The sequence below is a fragment of the Colobus angolensis genome, unplaced genomic scaffold (genome assembly GCF_000951035.1).
Source record: "Colobus angolensis palliatus isolate OR3802 unplaced genomic scaffold, Cang.pa_1.0 Scaffold354, whole genome shotgun sequence".
Lineage (NCBI taxonomy): Eukaryota > Metazoa > Chordata > Mammalia > Primates > Cercopithecidae > Colobus > Colobus angolensis.
The window spans coordinates 1,505,328-1,523,401 of NW_012116866.1; the positions used below are offsets into that span (position 1 = coordinate 1,505,328).

The 18,074-nt window shown below is 35.9% G+C and overlaps 1 protein-coding gene across 1 annotated transcript in view; it reads right to left on the reverse strand.

The window, feature by feature from the left end:
• Positions 1–18,074, reverse strand: part of ATF6 (activating transcription factor 6) — a 208,030-nt gene that overhangs the window by 46,110 nt on the left and 143,846 nt on the right. Inside the window, exon 15 of the mRNA XM_011952980.1 lies at positions 4,021–4,105. Within this exon, the coding sequence (XP_011808370.1) occupies positions 4,021–4,105 (85 nt within the window). The remainder of the gene's footprint in view (positions 1–4,020; positions 4,106–18,074) is intronic.

An 18,074-nucleotide genomic window follows, 5' to 3' on the forward strand; every position in this document is an offset into this window, starting at 1 on the left:
AAAAAAATAAGAATTGGGTGGACTAAAAAAAGAGGGAATAGTTAGCTGTGTAAAAACAACCATCTGATCTTTGACAAACCTGACAAAAACAAGAAATGGGGAAAGGATTCCCTATATAAATACTAACAGTATTTTACACAGCTAACTATTAGCTATGTAAGAGGTCAAGTAAGATGACAATGGAGACGTGACCTTTGACTTGGCGAGATATTTGTCATTGACTTCCCTTTGCAAGAGCATTTCAGTGGAGTGGAAGGGCAATGGCATTTTATGGAGTGAAATGGCAAAAGCTTGGTAAGGGTGAAAAGAAGACAAAATCGGAGATAAGGAAGTAGAAGCAGTGAATGTGAGTGAGTCTTGAGAGTTCTGCCCTAAAGGGTAACAGAGAAATACGATGTGAAGTCAAAGAAGTCTCTCTATACCAGAGGTAATAGTAATATTAAGACATTTTGGGCTGTGTGCAGTGGCTCATGTCTGTAATCATAGCACCTTGGGAGGCCGAGGCAGGAGGATCACTTGACTCTAGGAGTTCAAGACCAGCCTGGGCAACACAGGGAGACTCTGTCTCTACAAATAATTTAAAAATTAGCTGGGGGTGGAATGTGCCTGTGTTCAGGAGCTACTCGGGAGGCTGAGGTGGGACAATTGCTTGAGCCCAGGAGGTGGAGGCTGGAGTGAGCCATGGGTCACGCCGCTGTACCTCAGCCTGAGCAAGAGAGTGAGTCCCTCCCTCCCTTGAGGAAAAAAAAAAGGACATTTGTATGCTGATGGGAATGACCCAGTAGAGAAGAAGGAACTGTATAAAAAAGGAATGGTATAAATGCAGAGTAAAGTCTTTGAGCATTGTGAGAGGTGCTAGGAGTCAGGGTCCAAAAGGAAGAAATTACCTTACAAGTTGGCGATGATATTTTAAGCACAATGGCAATGATGATTATTGCAGTAAAACAGCAGCTAACCCCAAAATAGGCACTATTTAAAGCTTTTTTATTCATTTCACATCAACTCTTAGAAGAAGGTATTACTAATATCTTATTTTACAGATGAGGAAGCTGAGGTACAGAAAAGTTAATTAACTTGCCTAATGATGCATATCTAGCAAGTAGCTAAGCAGGGATTTAGAACCCAATGGAAGAGACTTTTCTTTCAGTGCAATAAGAGGGAAGGCAGAGTTTGTGGGTATAGATGCAGCTGGGCCAGTGGTAGTGGAAACATGACGTAGCTCTTGCATGATGACATCTATTTTCTCAGTGTAGTATTTGGTGAGTTCATCAGCTGATGGGGTGGGGAGAGAGGATGTTGGAGTTTCGACAACAGAAGGTGAGAAATTCTTTTTTTCAGAGAGGGAAAGTGAATTTACTAGCAATGACTGGCAATATTAAATCTCCCTTTGAAATTAATGGTCATAAATTTGAAGTGAATCTACTTGTTCTCACTGAATGATACTTTCTAGCAATTTTCAGCTGCTTGAGACCAGGCATAGAGAGGAGAGCCGGGTTTACCTAGAGAGCAGTTTTCCCAAGAAAGTGGAACCTAAGAAGAAAGGAGCCAGGAAGTAAGGGGTGTTCACAAGAGAGTGGTGACAGTACAGGACCATGGAATTTAAGCTGGGTAAGGAGGAATGTATGGCCATTAAGGATGTGATGGACACAGAAAAGAAGTGGCAGGGTCAAAGGACTTTAGACTTGTGAGGTAAGACAGTAGTTGGAGTGTGAGTTTTGAAGTAAGAGAGCAAGTAACAGTCATAGAGTGGGATGCCTGAAAAGGAGATTTCAAAGGGAGTGCTGCTATTGATGATGATAAGGTCTAGATTACGACCATGTGGATGGGAGGCTGAGGTGGCACGGAATAAAAGATGACTGGATCAAAAAAGGCTAGAGTACTAATGACTCCTCTATGCGGATGCTGAAGTTAGACAGCAGGATGACAGAGGCAGTGGAAGAGTCGTCAGTGGAGTAGATGATAGCAACAAATAAGGGTAACAGGAGTAAAGTGTGATGTGACAGATTTGCAAGATGTTAAGGGGACTGAAGGAGAAAGAAGAAGAAATAATTTGAAAGTTGTAGTGGGAAGCAAGGATACCACCTACCATGCTGCAGACTTTGAGGTACATGAGGAAGGGGAAAAAAATCAGGCTCTAATTTAAGAAGTAAAGAGACTGTTCAGAGAAAAGGCTGAGGATGTAGCATGGTACTTAAAACATGGTATATATTCAATCAATATTTCTTGAATTTGAATCTTAATTTTTTAATAGGAGCTTATCCTAAAAAGGGAAGTTTTTTTTAAAAAAAGACTATTTACAAGGAGTCTGAAACAGATTAAAAAGACAATGTTCCTCTAATGACTGGATTTTCCAAATCCATGAAAGGCTCCTCTTCAAAAATCAGTCACCTTGCCAAGATAAACATAGTCAAACAGCATCTTGTTGGTTTTGGCTTAATATAAATAGATAACTCACTGTTATAAAATAAGACCAGGCATTCATTCTCTTGCATAAGAACCCAATATCAGAAGAACAAAATTCAGTGAATTCTGCCTTGATAAAACTCAGAAAATAGCCTTTCTGAGCATAAGCTGACCCTTTGGTCTATTATAGTTTAGGCAGAGAAACTTAGGTACCTATAGATTAAGAATAAGTGAGACTTCCTAAATACATTCTTTGGAATGTAATAAAATGCACTTTGGAATATATTCTTCTTCAGGTAGTAATACGATTATTCCATGAGTAACTTGAGAGGTATGTCTTTATTGAAGAAAGAGATGTTCTTCTCAATGTTATCATTTTTCTTAAACTTGTTCTGAATGTCTTTGTAAGGCTAAGTAAATATTGTAATTTTTTATGCTTTAACAAAAAACCCATTTATGTTTATGTCTATAAAGTTACTTCCTAAGCATTTCTAATAAGCTGTCTACATACAGCTCATGAAATTCTATAGTCCTCTATGGTCTTAAAATGTATGATGAATATTACTTTTCCCCTAAAGACTAAATTTTATTGAAACTTATCTGGAATCTCCCCAAAATTCTAGTGTTTTGTTTTATAATTGTATTTGAAGGTTTAATTATTATTTATCAATCAAAATGTGAACTGGTTCAACTGCAGGTTAGTTCAAAGGGCTTTTTGTTTTCATCCTCTTCATATACTATGAGGTTTTTGCTACCAGACAGAAAATGTACTAGTACCTCCATTATGTGAGATACACGAACTTGAAAAAGATGGCCAACTCTCCGATTTTCAATACAATGTGTCAGAGAAAGCAATTAGTCAATAACACACACTGTGCTCATTTATAATCCACAGCTGGTAATGGGAGTGAGTTATTTCTCTTCTCCATGAAGAATCAAGCTGGAAGTAATATTTGCTTCACTAGATTTCTTAGTACCTCACATATTACTTATGTGACTTTCTCTTTGGAGTACAGTGATTTTTGGGCTTGTCTTTTTTTCCTTCTAAACTATAAGCAGGTATACTATGCCTTAACATCTGTGCATTATATTATTATTTGTATTTTGCTTAATGTCCAGTGCTAGTAGTAGAAAAAAATACAACAGTAATACTATCAATATCAAACTCGTCAGTATTATCAATTAAACATAAATAAGCCAGGCTTCTGTGGCAAGGTCTAGGATGGTATCAACATTTAGGTAACACAGGAAACTGCTTTGAGTTCCAAAAATCTAATTCACAAATTTACTGTCAGAACACAGCAGCGGCTTCTTACACTACATTTATGACTAGAAAGGTCCCAGACGCAAGTCTGTAGAGCAGTCAAGACGCTAGCTTTTCCAATTCTGTAAGTAAAAGAGAGATACTTTTTCTTTTAGGGATGTAGTAATTTTTAAAAAAAGAATAATGGATTTTAAAAATAATATTTTTGTGAAAACAGTGGAGAAATGTTTCAGAAATAATGTATGGATATACACTCATTTAACTGAACATTTTAAATGTCTTTGAACTAATGAAGAGAATATTGGTTAAACAAAGAAATCTCATGTTGTTCATAAACCAGAATTTCAACTTACCATTTATGTTTATTGCTGGTAACACAATTGACATTTTTGGTCTTGTGGTCTTGTTATGGGTGGTAGCTGGTAACAGCAGGTGATCCTAAAATTAACAAAGAACAATCTGTTATATATAACAACTGGCTTAGTCCTAGAACAGGTCAAATTCAGGGTTTCTAAGAGGCCAATATTTCATTGAGATGATGAAAAATTATAGTTTTTATTTGAAGTTGGCTTAGACATAATTACACACCATCATAGAATCATTCATTCATTAATGTAATATACATTTACAGAGTGTCTACCATTGTCAGGCACTATGCAGTGATCTTGGAAAACTCTTAGGTTTCTACAACACATATGCTGTAGAACACTATAAAGAATACTGATCAAGCAGTCAGGACACGGGATTTTAATTCTAATCCTGCCACTAAATAGCTGTATAATCTGGACAAGACTACCTATCCTTTCTGTGTTTCAGTTTCCAGTCCTGTAAAATGATGGGGGCTAGACTAGATAATGTCACAAGATACTGAAAGTATCTATCCACTAAACAACATTTTCAAACTTTTTTTTTAAAGGCAATAAACTCTTTTTCCCATCAGAATTCTTATCCTGGGAATTTTCTACTTGTAGAAGAAAGGAACTACCAACATGTAGAAGAAAGATTCTGACTGAAGCAGGGCCAAGCCCAAAAGCCTTGCCTGCTTAGCCTCCTCTTCTCCCTTTGAAGTGACCAGAGCATTAGACATTTATTTGCAAGTGACAGGTGCATGCTAAAGAAGATGTACAGTTTTTGCCCTTAAAAAGCATAGTGGCTGGGTGTGGTGGCTCACCCCTGTAATCCCAGCACTTTGGGAGGCCAAGGCGGGCAGAACAAAGAGTTAAAAAATTACAAATACATGCCTAGCACAATTGTATAGTCCTACATTGTGTATGGCATCTGAGGTTTCTAATTTCCAGCACACAAGCACTAAAAGTAAGAATGAGCCAAGAGAAGTTTGGCTTCAGAAAAGGCAGAGTATAAGTGTTTTGAAAATGTATATAAATCTGTAGGCATTCTAAGGCTGATTATAAATGGCTTATGACTTTGATATTAACTACTGTTTTCAATAACTCCTCTTCTTTCTAGAAGAAACATATGAAAACATAGGAAAAACATATGAACTGTCACAGAAAAAAGAAAAAAAAGCACATTAGCATTTCCATTTAAGGGAGCATGGTTAAACTGGAGATAAAACTCAACCTAAGTTTGACCCATTTTGCTTTCTTTTTTGTTCCTGTGTTCACTGTTTCATCATTCATGCAACAAACTTACTATATGAAATAACTCATCAAAAAGTAGGATCTGATACAGCTGAGAGCAATAAAAATTCAACAGAACTTCAAAGTTCAAAGTTGATATGATTATGAAGTGCGATTATCAGCAAAATTAAGAAAAAAATCTAAAAAGTGAAAAACAAATTGAAATTGATATACATGAACAGAACTGTGTAGAAAACATTTCCAGGAACTGCTTGTATTTTGTGTAATTCAAGGCAACATTTCCAAGAGAACATGTTTTTAAAAATCGGGGAGGAGAGAGAAGATGAGTCAAGTTCTGTTAGAATTCCAGCATTGCAGCAAGGGAATTTTTTGTTTTGTTTTTTTTTAAGTGCATTGTTAGACACAAAGATCACACATTTCTGGGTAAGATAACATTATAACCAAGAAAAAACAGAATTTGCTGATCTTCAAGCCATGAAAGTTATACACAGCTTAATTCCTATCATTAAAATACTGCTTCAGGGTCTCTAAATTGAATGTGAAAACAAACCAAAAAACTTGCAAGCCCCAAATTAAGGCCATTGTAAAAATAAACACACTTAGATTCCACTGGTCATGGGTTAAGGTCAGGCTCAGACTTAATTCTGAGTTTCCTGCTAAGATATAGATGCCATACTAATTGTTGTTTTTAAACATGATCTTCTGAACACAATGTCTCCTACTTTCTCTTTTCACTAACTTTCTAACAAACTAGTTACTTTTGCAGCAGAAAGCTAAAAACCATGTATGATTTATGAAAAAAAGAATCACATCTTGCATGCATATGAATTATTAAAGTTAACCTGCCTTGTCTCTAATTATTAAAGCTTTGCAAACTGGAGTAACAGTTTTAAGTACTTGTTTACCAAGAGGCCCAAAAATTAGACTGCAGGGAACCAAAGCTGGTATACTACCAACTCTAACAGTACATATCTTATAATAAAAATAAGTGTCTATATATCATATATCACATATATTTTATCTATCTATCTTATCTATGTATCTGGGACAATGTAGTTACTTCATTGAATATTTACCTCCACTTCCTCAAAATAAATGTTTCTTGAACCTCACAACAATGAATCCCGAATATTAGTTTCTCTGTGTTCATCTTACTCTTTTTTAGATCATTAATACTGTGAGCCACATTTTCAGAAACAAAGGAGCTGTAATCACTCAATAAATATTTACTGGCTTCTTACTGCTCATTTAAAAAACATTACTCAGCACAGTACCCTGTCATGTATTCAGCATTGTGCCACAGAGGATATTTTCTTTTAAAGAATATAAATCCAAGTTTTTATTTTGTTGGGAAAACTGAATTGTGGCAGAAACAGCCATTTTTTTAAACTCAATATATGCTCTCCTTCTTCTATAATATTAAAATAGCAACAGGACTTGTGATATTGAGTTGGGCACAATGCCACCCAGAATAAAGACTATATTTCCTAGCCTCCTTTGCAATCAAATAAGGCTACACAGTCTGGTAAATGGACCGTAAGAAGAAATGGCAACTTCTTCAAGGTGGTAATGGTGGAAGGCTTTCTTCCTCCTTCCCTTTCTCCTTCTTGCTAGCTAGAAGGCAGATATGACTGCTAAAGCTGGAGTAGCCATCTTTGTTCCATGAGACAGAAGCTGCAAATTGAGAATTATGGGGCAAGAAGACAGAAGGAGACAGGGATCCTGATGATTAAGTAGCTATCATTAGATCTCTGAAACTTATACATGAAAGAGAAATAAACTTCTAACTTATCTAAGACATTATTATTTTGTATTTTCTGTCACTCAAACCTAAACCTAAACCAAATTACTAGTTAAATTACAAATTTGTGAAACAGTTCCAAAGGAATTTGGTCAAGAGGAATCTCCATAATAGTTAATCAAGAACAGCATTGTTATTTTTTAACAGCATAGAAACCGTATTTGTAATTTAGTCTTCTTGATATCACACCCCCTTTTACTTAAATACTTATTAAGGAACTAGTGGAGGAAATTCAATCCCGGAGGTACAATTTGATAAATTTGTACTTCTTTCCCTCCAATTAAATCCTTTAAAATAACTCAACTGTGACAAAAATGAAACTACTTAAAAATAAAAAGGATAGTAGAAAAAGAATGTTGCCATAGAAAGAAATATATTTTGGCACTGTCACTCAAAACTATGTCACTAATTTTAAGACATCTTCGAACGGACTCCTGAAATGTCTTCATCAAGCTTTCCGTAGGGCTTAGACACCACAGGATTTCCTCTGGAATGAAATCATGTGGACAAATATTATGATCAATGTATTGTTACTCTTATTCCCAGAAAAAGTTAGAGAAACATGAAGGGGAGGGGGCGGGGAGAAACACCAAAACATTTCCCCATGAAAATAAAGCATCAGTTTTCTAATGTTATGCAGTATTGTACATGAGAAAATACACTACTTTCATACAGTTCTCCCAATTCCCTCTTCCAAGCAATTTGTTAGAAACCAACAAAATATGAGTGCATAACACAGCATTCAAAGTTACGTTTCTTCTCTTTTTAAGAAAACAAAAGCATTGGAGACTGGCTTATCAAAAGAAAAGGATCACATTTTGCTCTGCTGAAATTAATTACAGTAACTCACAACAGAATTCAGGCCCTACTGAGAGTTATCAAATGTTGATTCTACATAGCCATGTAGAGTACAAACTGATTAAATGACCCTTCCCATTCCCCCTATAAAATTCACTGACTGGTGCCCCCAGCACAGGGAACTTTCACGACTATTGAGTTGTATCTTTTTTCAAGACTATTTTCATTAATTGTATTAGTCAGTATAATTGTGTAATAAAATATTACATAAACTAATAGTGTGAAAAGAGAGCAAAAAGATAAAAATAAGTTTTAAAATGTTCTCTCCTTGCAAAGCAACCATAAAAATCGTAATAGTCTGCCCTCAGATTGCTTAACAAGTACCTTTAAGTTCTTATTCCAATTTAAAGTAACTGTAACCAATACTGGAAATTATGGTTGCTGAATTGTGAGTACGGTTTATGCAAGAAAGGCAACATGGAACTCTGAAGAGCGGATCTGGACTCAAAGAAAAGAAAATTGGCCCTACATACAAAACTAGCCAATGAGTGTATATTAACATAATCAAATGAAATAAAGATATGTATCTTTTTAAAACTAATTTTAACCAGTATTGTTTATTAACAGACCATCTACTAGTCCCCATTATATAGATAAGATGGCTTCTACTGTATTAGAAAACTCTGGCTCAAGGTTGCAGCCCTTTATCTTTAATAGAAAGGAATGTATTTCTATCATAATTTCCCCTAGAAATGAAGGAAAACTCAGGCTGCACTTGTGACACTGAGCAGCTTTTACACGGATCAACACAGACCTCTATTAGGGAAAAAGTTTTGCATAGCAGACCAATAGTAACAACAGCCTCTTAACATTTTATATTTGGTCCATATCCACTGGATTCCAGAGATGGGGTTGGTTTTCCAATATACGAAACTGTTAGAAGCAGATCAAAAATAAAAATAGCACCTAGCCTTATTTCAAAAACAGCTTTGTATTAAATTTTCTCTAACCTATGTCCCTGTCCTAGAGAGCTTTTGTTTTCTTCTATCACTCCATTTCGTATCTTTCAAGCTGTCAAAGAAGTTGAAGAGCATGTTAAACCTCAAAAATTAGAGCCAAAGCATCAACTAGAAGTAGGCCTTTCAGAGTTATTTATCTAAATTTTCATTTTGCACTAGTGTTGTTTTCTAGTAGTTATAGTAATTCCTGATCAAAAAGCAAATGTGTTCATTCATTAAAGCAATGGAATTTGAAATCATGAAAATATACAGACACACATTGTGACATATCCTGAAAATAAAAATTGCAAAAAACAAAACTGGGGTGGTAAAATTAAGTAGAAAGTAATCATTTAAAGTCTATTAAAATGTCTACTACACAGGGCTTCTCAGCATAGTATAAACATAAGCAAGGTATATTACTCACCCGAAAACTAGAATTAATACAAATAGCTAATATGAATGCTGTATTTGTGCCATTAATGTATGCAATAAAACTACAGACCAATAAAAGGAAATGTAGAGCTTGCATCTGCACCATCAGTATGCATGTCAGCCAGAAGAATAAATCAAAACTATTAGTGTACAACAGATGGCCCAAGAATGAGCCAAGGTTTATGCTTTGACAAGAGGAAACTTTTGACACTTAATACAAATCTGATAATGCTGGCAAGGTCACCAGAGGAAAAATGAGCTTGAAATCCTAATAAATACAAATTCAAGTTTTGATTTAAGATACACTTTTCATGTCAAACTCTGGAGGATGTCTGCTGCAAACTGCCCAATTAACCGTGCCTCCCCCTTTATTCACACCAAAAAGTATTAGGTTGGACCATAAAAAATTGTCATTTTTGTGAGTCAAACATCAGTAATTTCATAAGGTTCAATCTAAGAGTGATATATGCCTCTCTTTTTAAAAACCAGAATTAATTTTGAGTTTCTTGGTCAAAATGGTTTCTTGTAAATACTTTCCTAAGGACAGGATAGTAGCATCCAAAATCATTCTTCTCTTTTGATGAGAGTTTCAGGAAAAATGTTTCTAAACCAGGTCAGGATTGATCTCCCTAGGGAAACCTCTTAGACAAAATGTTGGTTACATGCTTTGGACAGGTATAGGACCAGGAAGTCTTCAATCATGTGCTTTATATTACTTCATTCAATAACTTGGAGTTGGCTGGTCGCGGTGGCTCACGCCTGTAATCCCAGCACTTTGGGAGGCTGAGGCAGGTGGATCACGAGGTCAGGAGATCAAGACCACCCTGGCTAACATGGTGAAACCCCTTCTCTAATAAAAATATTTAAAAATTAGCCGGGCGTGGTGACAGGCGCCTGTAGTCCCAGTTTCTCGGGATGCTGAGGCAGGAGAATGGCATGAACCCGGGAGGCGGAGCTTGCAGTAAGCAGAGATTGCGCCACTGCACTCCAGCCTGGGCAACAGAGCGAGACTCCGTCTCAAAAGAACAAAAACAAGCAAACAAAAAAACACTTGAGTTAATCAAAGTTCAAACTTTGTTAGGTATAATAGAGGGCCTTTTCAAAAACTGGGAAGTACGTGATTTAGGAAAATAAGTTAGGGCCTCTGAAACTTGTTAGCCATTGTAATTTGTTGAGTGCCAACAGGGCAGCAATCCAAAAAAAAGTCATCTTAAGGAAAAAGATCAAACACTAAATGCATAAAGAGTTTAACCATTTGGGAGTTTGTCATATATAATGTTTACAAGATACTTCATTTTAGAAAATTCACTTTACTCAGGTCTACTGGTAGGAAGTGAATTTCCTGAAGATTACATTGCCTCCTACAGGTGTGCTACCAAAGCAGACCACAGGGGGTCAGGTAGGAGGGTCTATGGCTACAGCAAATTGAGTCAACAAGTTTCCTGAGAAAAGTTATTAGGAAACACTTCAAGCAAAAAGTTAAAGTTACCTCAAATGCCACTTGTGTTTGTGTAGATAGCACAGCAGGGTGGGAAGGGAACACAAAGAGATACACTGGCCAATTCATGATTTCATATCAATCATTCTACAACTTTCTGGAAGGGGAGAAAAAAAGGGGTTTCATGTAACTTATATTTCTAAAGTTATCTCTCCTTGCATGAGCCTCCAGCCTTCACTCCAGATCTTGATCCTTTTCAAAGCAATTTTGATGTTGGCTTCACATAAAGAAATATGGAGGACTATAAAGTGCCCCTAAAGCACATTTTAGGAAAGACTACTCCTAACAAGGCAAACTACAAAGTGGAATAAAAACTTTTAACCATAATATGCTTTATGTACTTGAGTGAACAAATTTTCTCTCAGGATCTTGGGTTAACAAAATAGCCAAACTCAACACTTGCTCATATTAGAAGCTGAGCTTTATTGCCAGCTGCAATCCTACCTGTATTTATTCCTTTTTATAAATTTTATAAAGTTAAAGTTGGAGGTATGATACTATATAAAGCTGTTCCACAATCTAGAAGAGTTCACTTTTCATATCACATAGGGTATACTTTATAAAGCCTAGTAGTTTTATTTAATCATAAATAGAATAGTAAGTTATCAGTTTCCATTCAGTTTGAGTGTGCGAGCACGCGCGCGCGCGCGTGTGTGTGTGTGTTTCATTTTGCTTTGTTTTTTTATGCAGTCTCATTCTGTCACCCAGGCTGGAGTGCAATAGCACAATCTCGGCTCACTGCAAACTCCACCTCCTGGGTTCAAGTGTTTCTCCTGCCTCAGCCTCCTGAGTAGCTGGGATTACATGCACCCGCCACCATGCCCAGCTAATTTTTGTATTTTTAGTAGAGACAGGGTTTCACTATGTTGGCCAGGCTGGTCTCAAACTCCTGACCTCAGGTGATTCACCTGCCTCAGCCTCCCAAAGTGCTGGGATTACAGGCGTGAGTCACACCTCACCTCCACTCAGTTTTAAAGTGCATTTTTAAGGTATAATGCATTTGTAGGAAATACAATTTTTAAATTGTTTAGTCAAATATTGTGCTAAAAAGGATTTCATTTAAATTTCAGGTGGTAACAGCTTAAAAGTCAAACTGGGGTATAATAGAATAGTACAATAGTATTAAGTTCTGTACTAACTATGTATCTTTCAGAAAGCATTTAATCTTAGGAAGCTGGGATCAGAAGCAAACACAGTGCCAGTAGTAGGTCCTTCTAAAACAGAAGCTCTTAACAAAGAATACATATCAGAATCACCTGCAGGATTTTATAATATAAATACTGACATTCCTCAACTCTTGGAAAACAATTTATTACATGGTAAATCTTGAGGTGGGCCAGAATTTTTCACTTTTAACAAGTATCCCTGGTGATTCTGATGCAGAGAGTTCCAGGACTCTGCATTCACAAACAGTGGCCAGAGTGGCACAGACAGATTAAGAGGACGGACTCTGGAGCTAGACTGCCTGGGTTTGAACTCTGCTTCCATCACCTAATTTTTTGCTGTAGGATATAAAACAAGTTCCTTAATCTTTCTGTGTCCTCATTTTCTCATTAGTAAAATATGGACAGTAACAATACCTATTGCACCGATTGTTTATAAAGATTAGACAAGTTAGTATTTCAACACTTATAAGTGTTCAACAATTTTTTTTTTTTAAAGGGACCAAGAAGTTTGAGGACAGTGAAGTCCTTGAGGAAATGCAACAGTTAAATGCAACCGATACAGGAAATTTAGATTTGTTGTTGAAGTTTATTCCCTCAACCACATAGTTGAGAGCCATTGTTCCACTGCTGAACAAAATAAAGGATGTCAGGCACACATGACCAATTCAAACTCTTTAGCCTAGAAATGAAATTTCTTTATAATTTGTTCCCTACTGATTTGGTCTCTCTCCATCATGATCTCACTTGTATTTATTCCTTTTTATAAACATTAGCACTAACTGCCATAGATATTCTCTACCAGTTCAACCAGGAAAAGAAGACACCCCTATTTTTTATTTCCTTTAATATAAAAGATGACAGGGGAAAAATAACTGAAGCACAAGTATTCAAAGCCTCCACTCCATCCCTGTCCCTTTTGTAAAGGGGTGAGTTTCTGTTTTTGTAAGTGCTAACTGTGTGTGTGCTAGGGGCAAGTGGTGGAGAGCAGAGTTGGAAGAAACTAAATTGGTTTAAATGTTAAAAGGTATATGAGTTATCAGCAGAAAAAAAAGGTCTGGAAGTTGGAAGGATGAAAAGAGATGGATAAAGAAGGGCAGCCTCAGCTGTGGCCTTTGTAGAGGCACACACCTTTACCTGCCCCTACTTCAGATCTTCATTCAAATGTCAATTTCTCAGTGAGGTCTTTCCGGGCCACCTTAGTTAAATTGTACATACGCATTCCCACCAAACACACTCACCTTGTTTCCTTTCTCTGTTTTACTTTTCTCTCTAATCCCTATTATACATCTTTACCCTTTATAAATGAGCTCCATAACAGGAGACATTTTCATCTGTTTTGTTCATTGCTGAATCCCCAGGATCTACTACAACCTTTCATATAGTAGGTATCCACAAATGATTTATAATGTAAACTAGCTACAGGAGGACTATTATAATAGCTTTTTAACTAGTTTTTTCCCTAAGGAGGCAAGAATCTCTAAGACTCTTTCAGGCCAAACTATTTTCAAGCCTTTTTGCACTTTGTTGAAATTTACTCTGTTGGTGAAAAAGCAAAGCCAAACTGCTAAGCCTTAGCATAAATCTATGTAGTGGCACCAAACTAGTCTAGTAGTCACTGTATTCTTCACTGCCACATACAGTAACGATGAATCAACTAATAAATGAGTAAATGAATAAAATATTTTAAAGCCAATTTCAATTTAGAATATCCTTGCTGAAGCAGTAAAAATTATTAACATTCTCTGTGATGAAATGGCAAGAACATAAAAAACTGTTTTGCTACCTACTGAAGTATAATGGTTATCTCAAGAAAAAGCACTTGGGTGAATGATTTGCAAGCTGAACAACCCACTTTTTTCAATACCACTTTTACTTGAAATAATGGCCAATAATATTGTTATTCAGGCATGGGTAACCCATTAAGCACTTTTTAAAAATGAAGTAAGCCTGATATTTCAAAGAAAACACTTGACAGTATTTGCAAATGATAAAATTTGGGATTTTGAGTGAAAATTCGAATTTTGGAAACCACGTATCTACCACCATGAGTATGACTTTTTTCTTCATGTGATTCGTGGTAATATTAATGAATGTTATTCTTTGATATTGTATAATGAAATATGTTCTTATTTGGAAGATCTGCCTCTTAGTGAACTAATATCTTCCAAAGGAGCAGTGAATGATGTTACAAAATCACGCATGGGGACAAGTATCATTCAAACTGCAAGACAGATCAATAGATTTTTAATGTTACACAGGATAAAAGTGTCACTGATATGGCTTTAGATTCTATAGTGCAACTAATCTTTTAAGAAATTACCGGGCCGGGCACGGTGGCTCAAGCCTGTAATCCCAGCACTTTGGGAGGCCGAGACGGGCTGATCACGAGGTCAGGAGATCGAGACCATCCCGGCTAACACGGTGAAACCCTGTCTCTACTAAAAATACAAAAAACTAGCCGGGCGAGGTGGCGGGTGCCTGTAGTCCCAGCTACTCCGGAGGCTGAGGCAGGAGAATGGCGTAAACCCGGGAGGCGGAGGTTGCAGTGAGCTGAGATCCGGCCACCGCACTCCAGCCCGGGTGACAGAGCAAGACTCCGCCTCAAAAAAAAAAAAAAAAGAAATTACCACTTGCTGAGATTTTATGTAGTATCAAAACAGAATAATTCACAATTATTTGAAAAGGCCATTAAAATACTCCTTCCCTTTGCAACTACTTACCTGTATGAGGGTAGATTTTCTTCATATATTTCAACTAAAACAATATATTGCAACAGACTGAATACAGAAACATATATAAGACTAATGTTATCTTCCATTAAATCACATATTAAAAACCTGCAAAACTGTAAAACAATGCTACTCTTCTCACTAATTTTTTTGGGGGAGATATCACTATTTTCCATTAAAAATGTTACTTAAAATTTTAATTGATTTATTCTTTTCAAATAAAACATTAAATATTTTATACATTTCTTAATTTTTATTTCTACTAATGGCTAACGATATTGAGCACATTTTTATATGCTACTGGCCATTTGTATATCTTCCTTTGGAGCAATGTCTACTCAAGGGTTGAAAAACTAACTGGTTGGGTACCATGCTCATTACTGGGTGATGGGATCATTCATACCCCAAACCTCAGCATCATACAATATGCCAATGTAACAAACCTGCACATCTACCCCGAATCTAAAATAAAAGTTAAAATTATGAAAAAAAGACTAACTAGCCTTAAAAGTTACTTCCAATAAATACATACAAATATTTCATATGTATTACATATTTCATATGTATGACAGGTAGAAATATCTGTAAGAATAATGTTTGTTGCTTAATAGGACAGAAGAATGTGTAAGTGGGCAACATAGTGGTCTATCTACTATAATTTTATATCAAACATCATAATGATGTTACTAAGATTACACCCAAAAAAGTATTCTTATATATATGTACAATCCTATATTAGAAAATACTTTTTTTATCAAAGTTTTCATTTTTCAGTTTCACACAGCATTGCTTAATTATCTATTTCAAACGTAAAATTTTTAAATGTTCTTGTGTAACTGAAGATCATCAGTTTTGTACAAAACTTACAGAATGAACATGTCTCAGCTAATGCATAAATGTATGTCACTATGAGTACATATGCAAAGCAAATAATTAGCATATACTATAACATTAAGGAGATACTTTTAATAAAGTACTTTAATCAAGCTATTCTGACTTCATTTGTTGTCAATACTTTTAATCCTCTTTCTAAAAGTATAAGCACAAATTATATTCATAACACTTTATTCTTTCTAACATATTGTTTGGTCTTTAGACTTCTAGTAATATAACATAATGATGTAGAGTTTAAATGCAAAAGATTATATTTGACTGAATGGCTTCTTACTGAAAATGTTAACCCCCAGCTCAACAGGCTCGTAAAAATTGCTTCCTAAGAGGTCTCTTTTCATGTCATCTGTTAATTATTTATAAGCAAAAGTTGAGTACCATTTCTCACGTCGTCCATAAATTCTTCAAGTGAAATGACATAAAGGAAACCAGTTTTACGATAGCCTAATTGATATAAACAAGTGTTGCGTTCCTACAGCATATTTCTGGCTACGAAAACATCACCAAACTTCTAAATAAAGACCCCGAGCACTTCTAATATTAAATATTGAAATAAATGTGAGCTATACATACATTTAATAAAGACCAATAAAAACAAGTAAGATAATTTATGCAATTTTTGGTCAATCAGTAAGTGATGGCGGTCATAGTGATGGTAGGTTAAGTCAATAAATGTTTGTGAAGCAAAAGTTATAAGGATGTGGGAGGAAACTGGAGAAAACCTGTGCAGACACATGGGGAAACCATGAAAACTCCACACAGACAGTAGCCCCAGCTGGGAACTGATTTTTTTTCCCATTAATGTTATATTGAAATGAAGCTAAACAAAGTGACATTTTTTGAGAATCTGCTGTGATCTGAGATGTTTCTTCAACTCTGGACGGGTGCCTAATAGAAGGATTGAAGTAAGCCGTGGAATATGTAGGTCACAGGTTCAATAATTCTGTGCTTATCCCACAACATAAAATGTAAAAAAATAGCAAAGAAAAATTTCCACCAATAAATATGCAAGACCCAGAGGAATAAGGCAGTGGAGTTTTGAGTTGACTACACTTTATTTAAACTGTTTAAAATGTATGCAATAATTTTTACCTGGAATGTTTTGTCTTTTATATTTATTACCAAATAAGACTTAATAACTTAAGGGAAATTCTTTTTAAGCATTGATCAAATGATCTAACTTTTACATATTTAAGAAACTAACTTTTTAAGTACCGAAATCTGGAAGGGTAAATAAAAACATTATGTTCGTGACCACAGAGAATCAGTTTTGAAAAGCAATTTTCAGGATTCTTCATTCTGATACACTAGACTTATTTCTTCCTAACTCTTGGTTAGAAAAGTAATAGAGAATTACTGAAGCTGTTAATGGGGTGACAGAGTTTATTTCAAATGGGCTTGTAGAGTGTAAAGATTCAGTACAGATGTTTGGAATAACTTGCAGCTGTTGCAGGGTGACTAGGCTTAATGACATCACTGGGAATACTGAAGGAGAACTGCCTGGAGTACTTTAAAATATTTATATTATTGTGATATGAAAAAATGTTTAATTAGAAGCCAGAAAACAGTGTAGAAACTTCATTGGCCTTTGTTTAATTCTGAATCAGATTTCTAGATGTCTCAACATTCTTACATATTCCTGGGTACACTTATCCACATATATCCTCTGTTGTAACAAAGTGCCTCCTCTAATAAGAAAGGGAAGAAATGATTTTCTTTAGTTTCATCCAGGTTTGGTTTAGCTCAATTTAATTCAGAATACTTTAGCATTTTACCATATGCAAAACACCATAATGGAAAAAAGGTGAATAAAAAACCCTTCACTATTCTCAAGAAACTTATTTAGTGAGGATATACATAAAAACACAGAATACAGGATGGGCACAGTTGTTCACACCTGTAATCCCAGCACCTTGGGAGGCCGAGGCGGGAGGATCGCCTGAGGTCAGGAGTTCAAGAACAGCCTGGCCAATGTGGTGAAGCCCTGTCTCTACCAAAAATACAAAAATTAGCCAGGTGTGGTGGTGTGTGCCTATAGTCCCAGCTTCTTGGGAAGCTGAAGCAGGAGAACTGCTTGATCCTGGGAGGCGGAGGTTGCAGTGAGCTGAGATTGCACCACTGCACTCCAGCCTGGGTGACAGACAGAGTGAGACTCAGTCTCAAAAAAAAAACAACAACAACAACAAAACAGAATACGATGAGTACTATACAACTGTATTATGGGAATTCAATGAAATTACGGGGATTTAGTTGAGTGTTCAAATATTGCTCCTTGAGAAAAAGCCTAACTGCCTATAGGTACTCTCAAGGCACCCAGAGGTACATTATTCTTTCATCCAGATAAAAACACTGGGTAAATGTCTCAATATTCATGTTAAATCTACCTCTATTCAGTTTACAAAACATATGGAGCAGCCCTGAATTAGCAATACAGAATATTAGTACTCTAGTCTCTCACCAAAAGCCTGGACATGATATTTAGAAGGCATA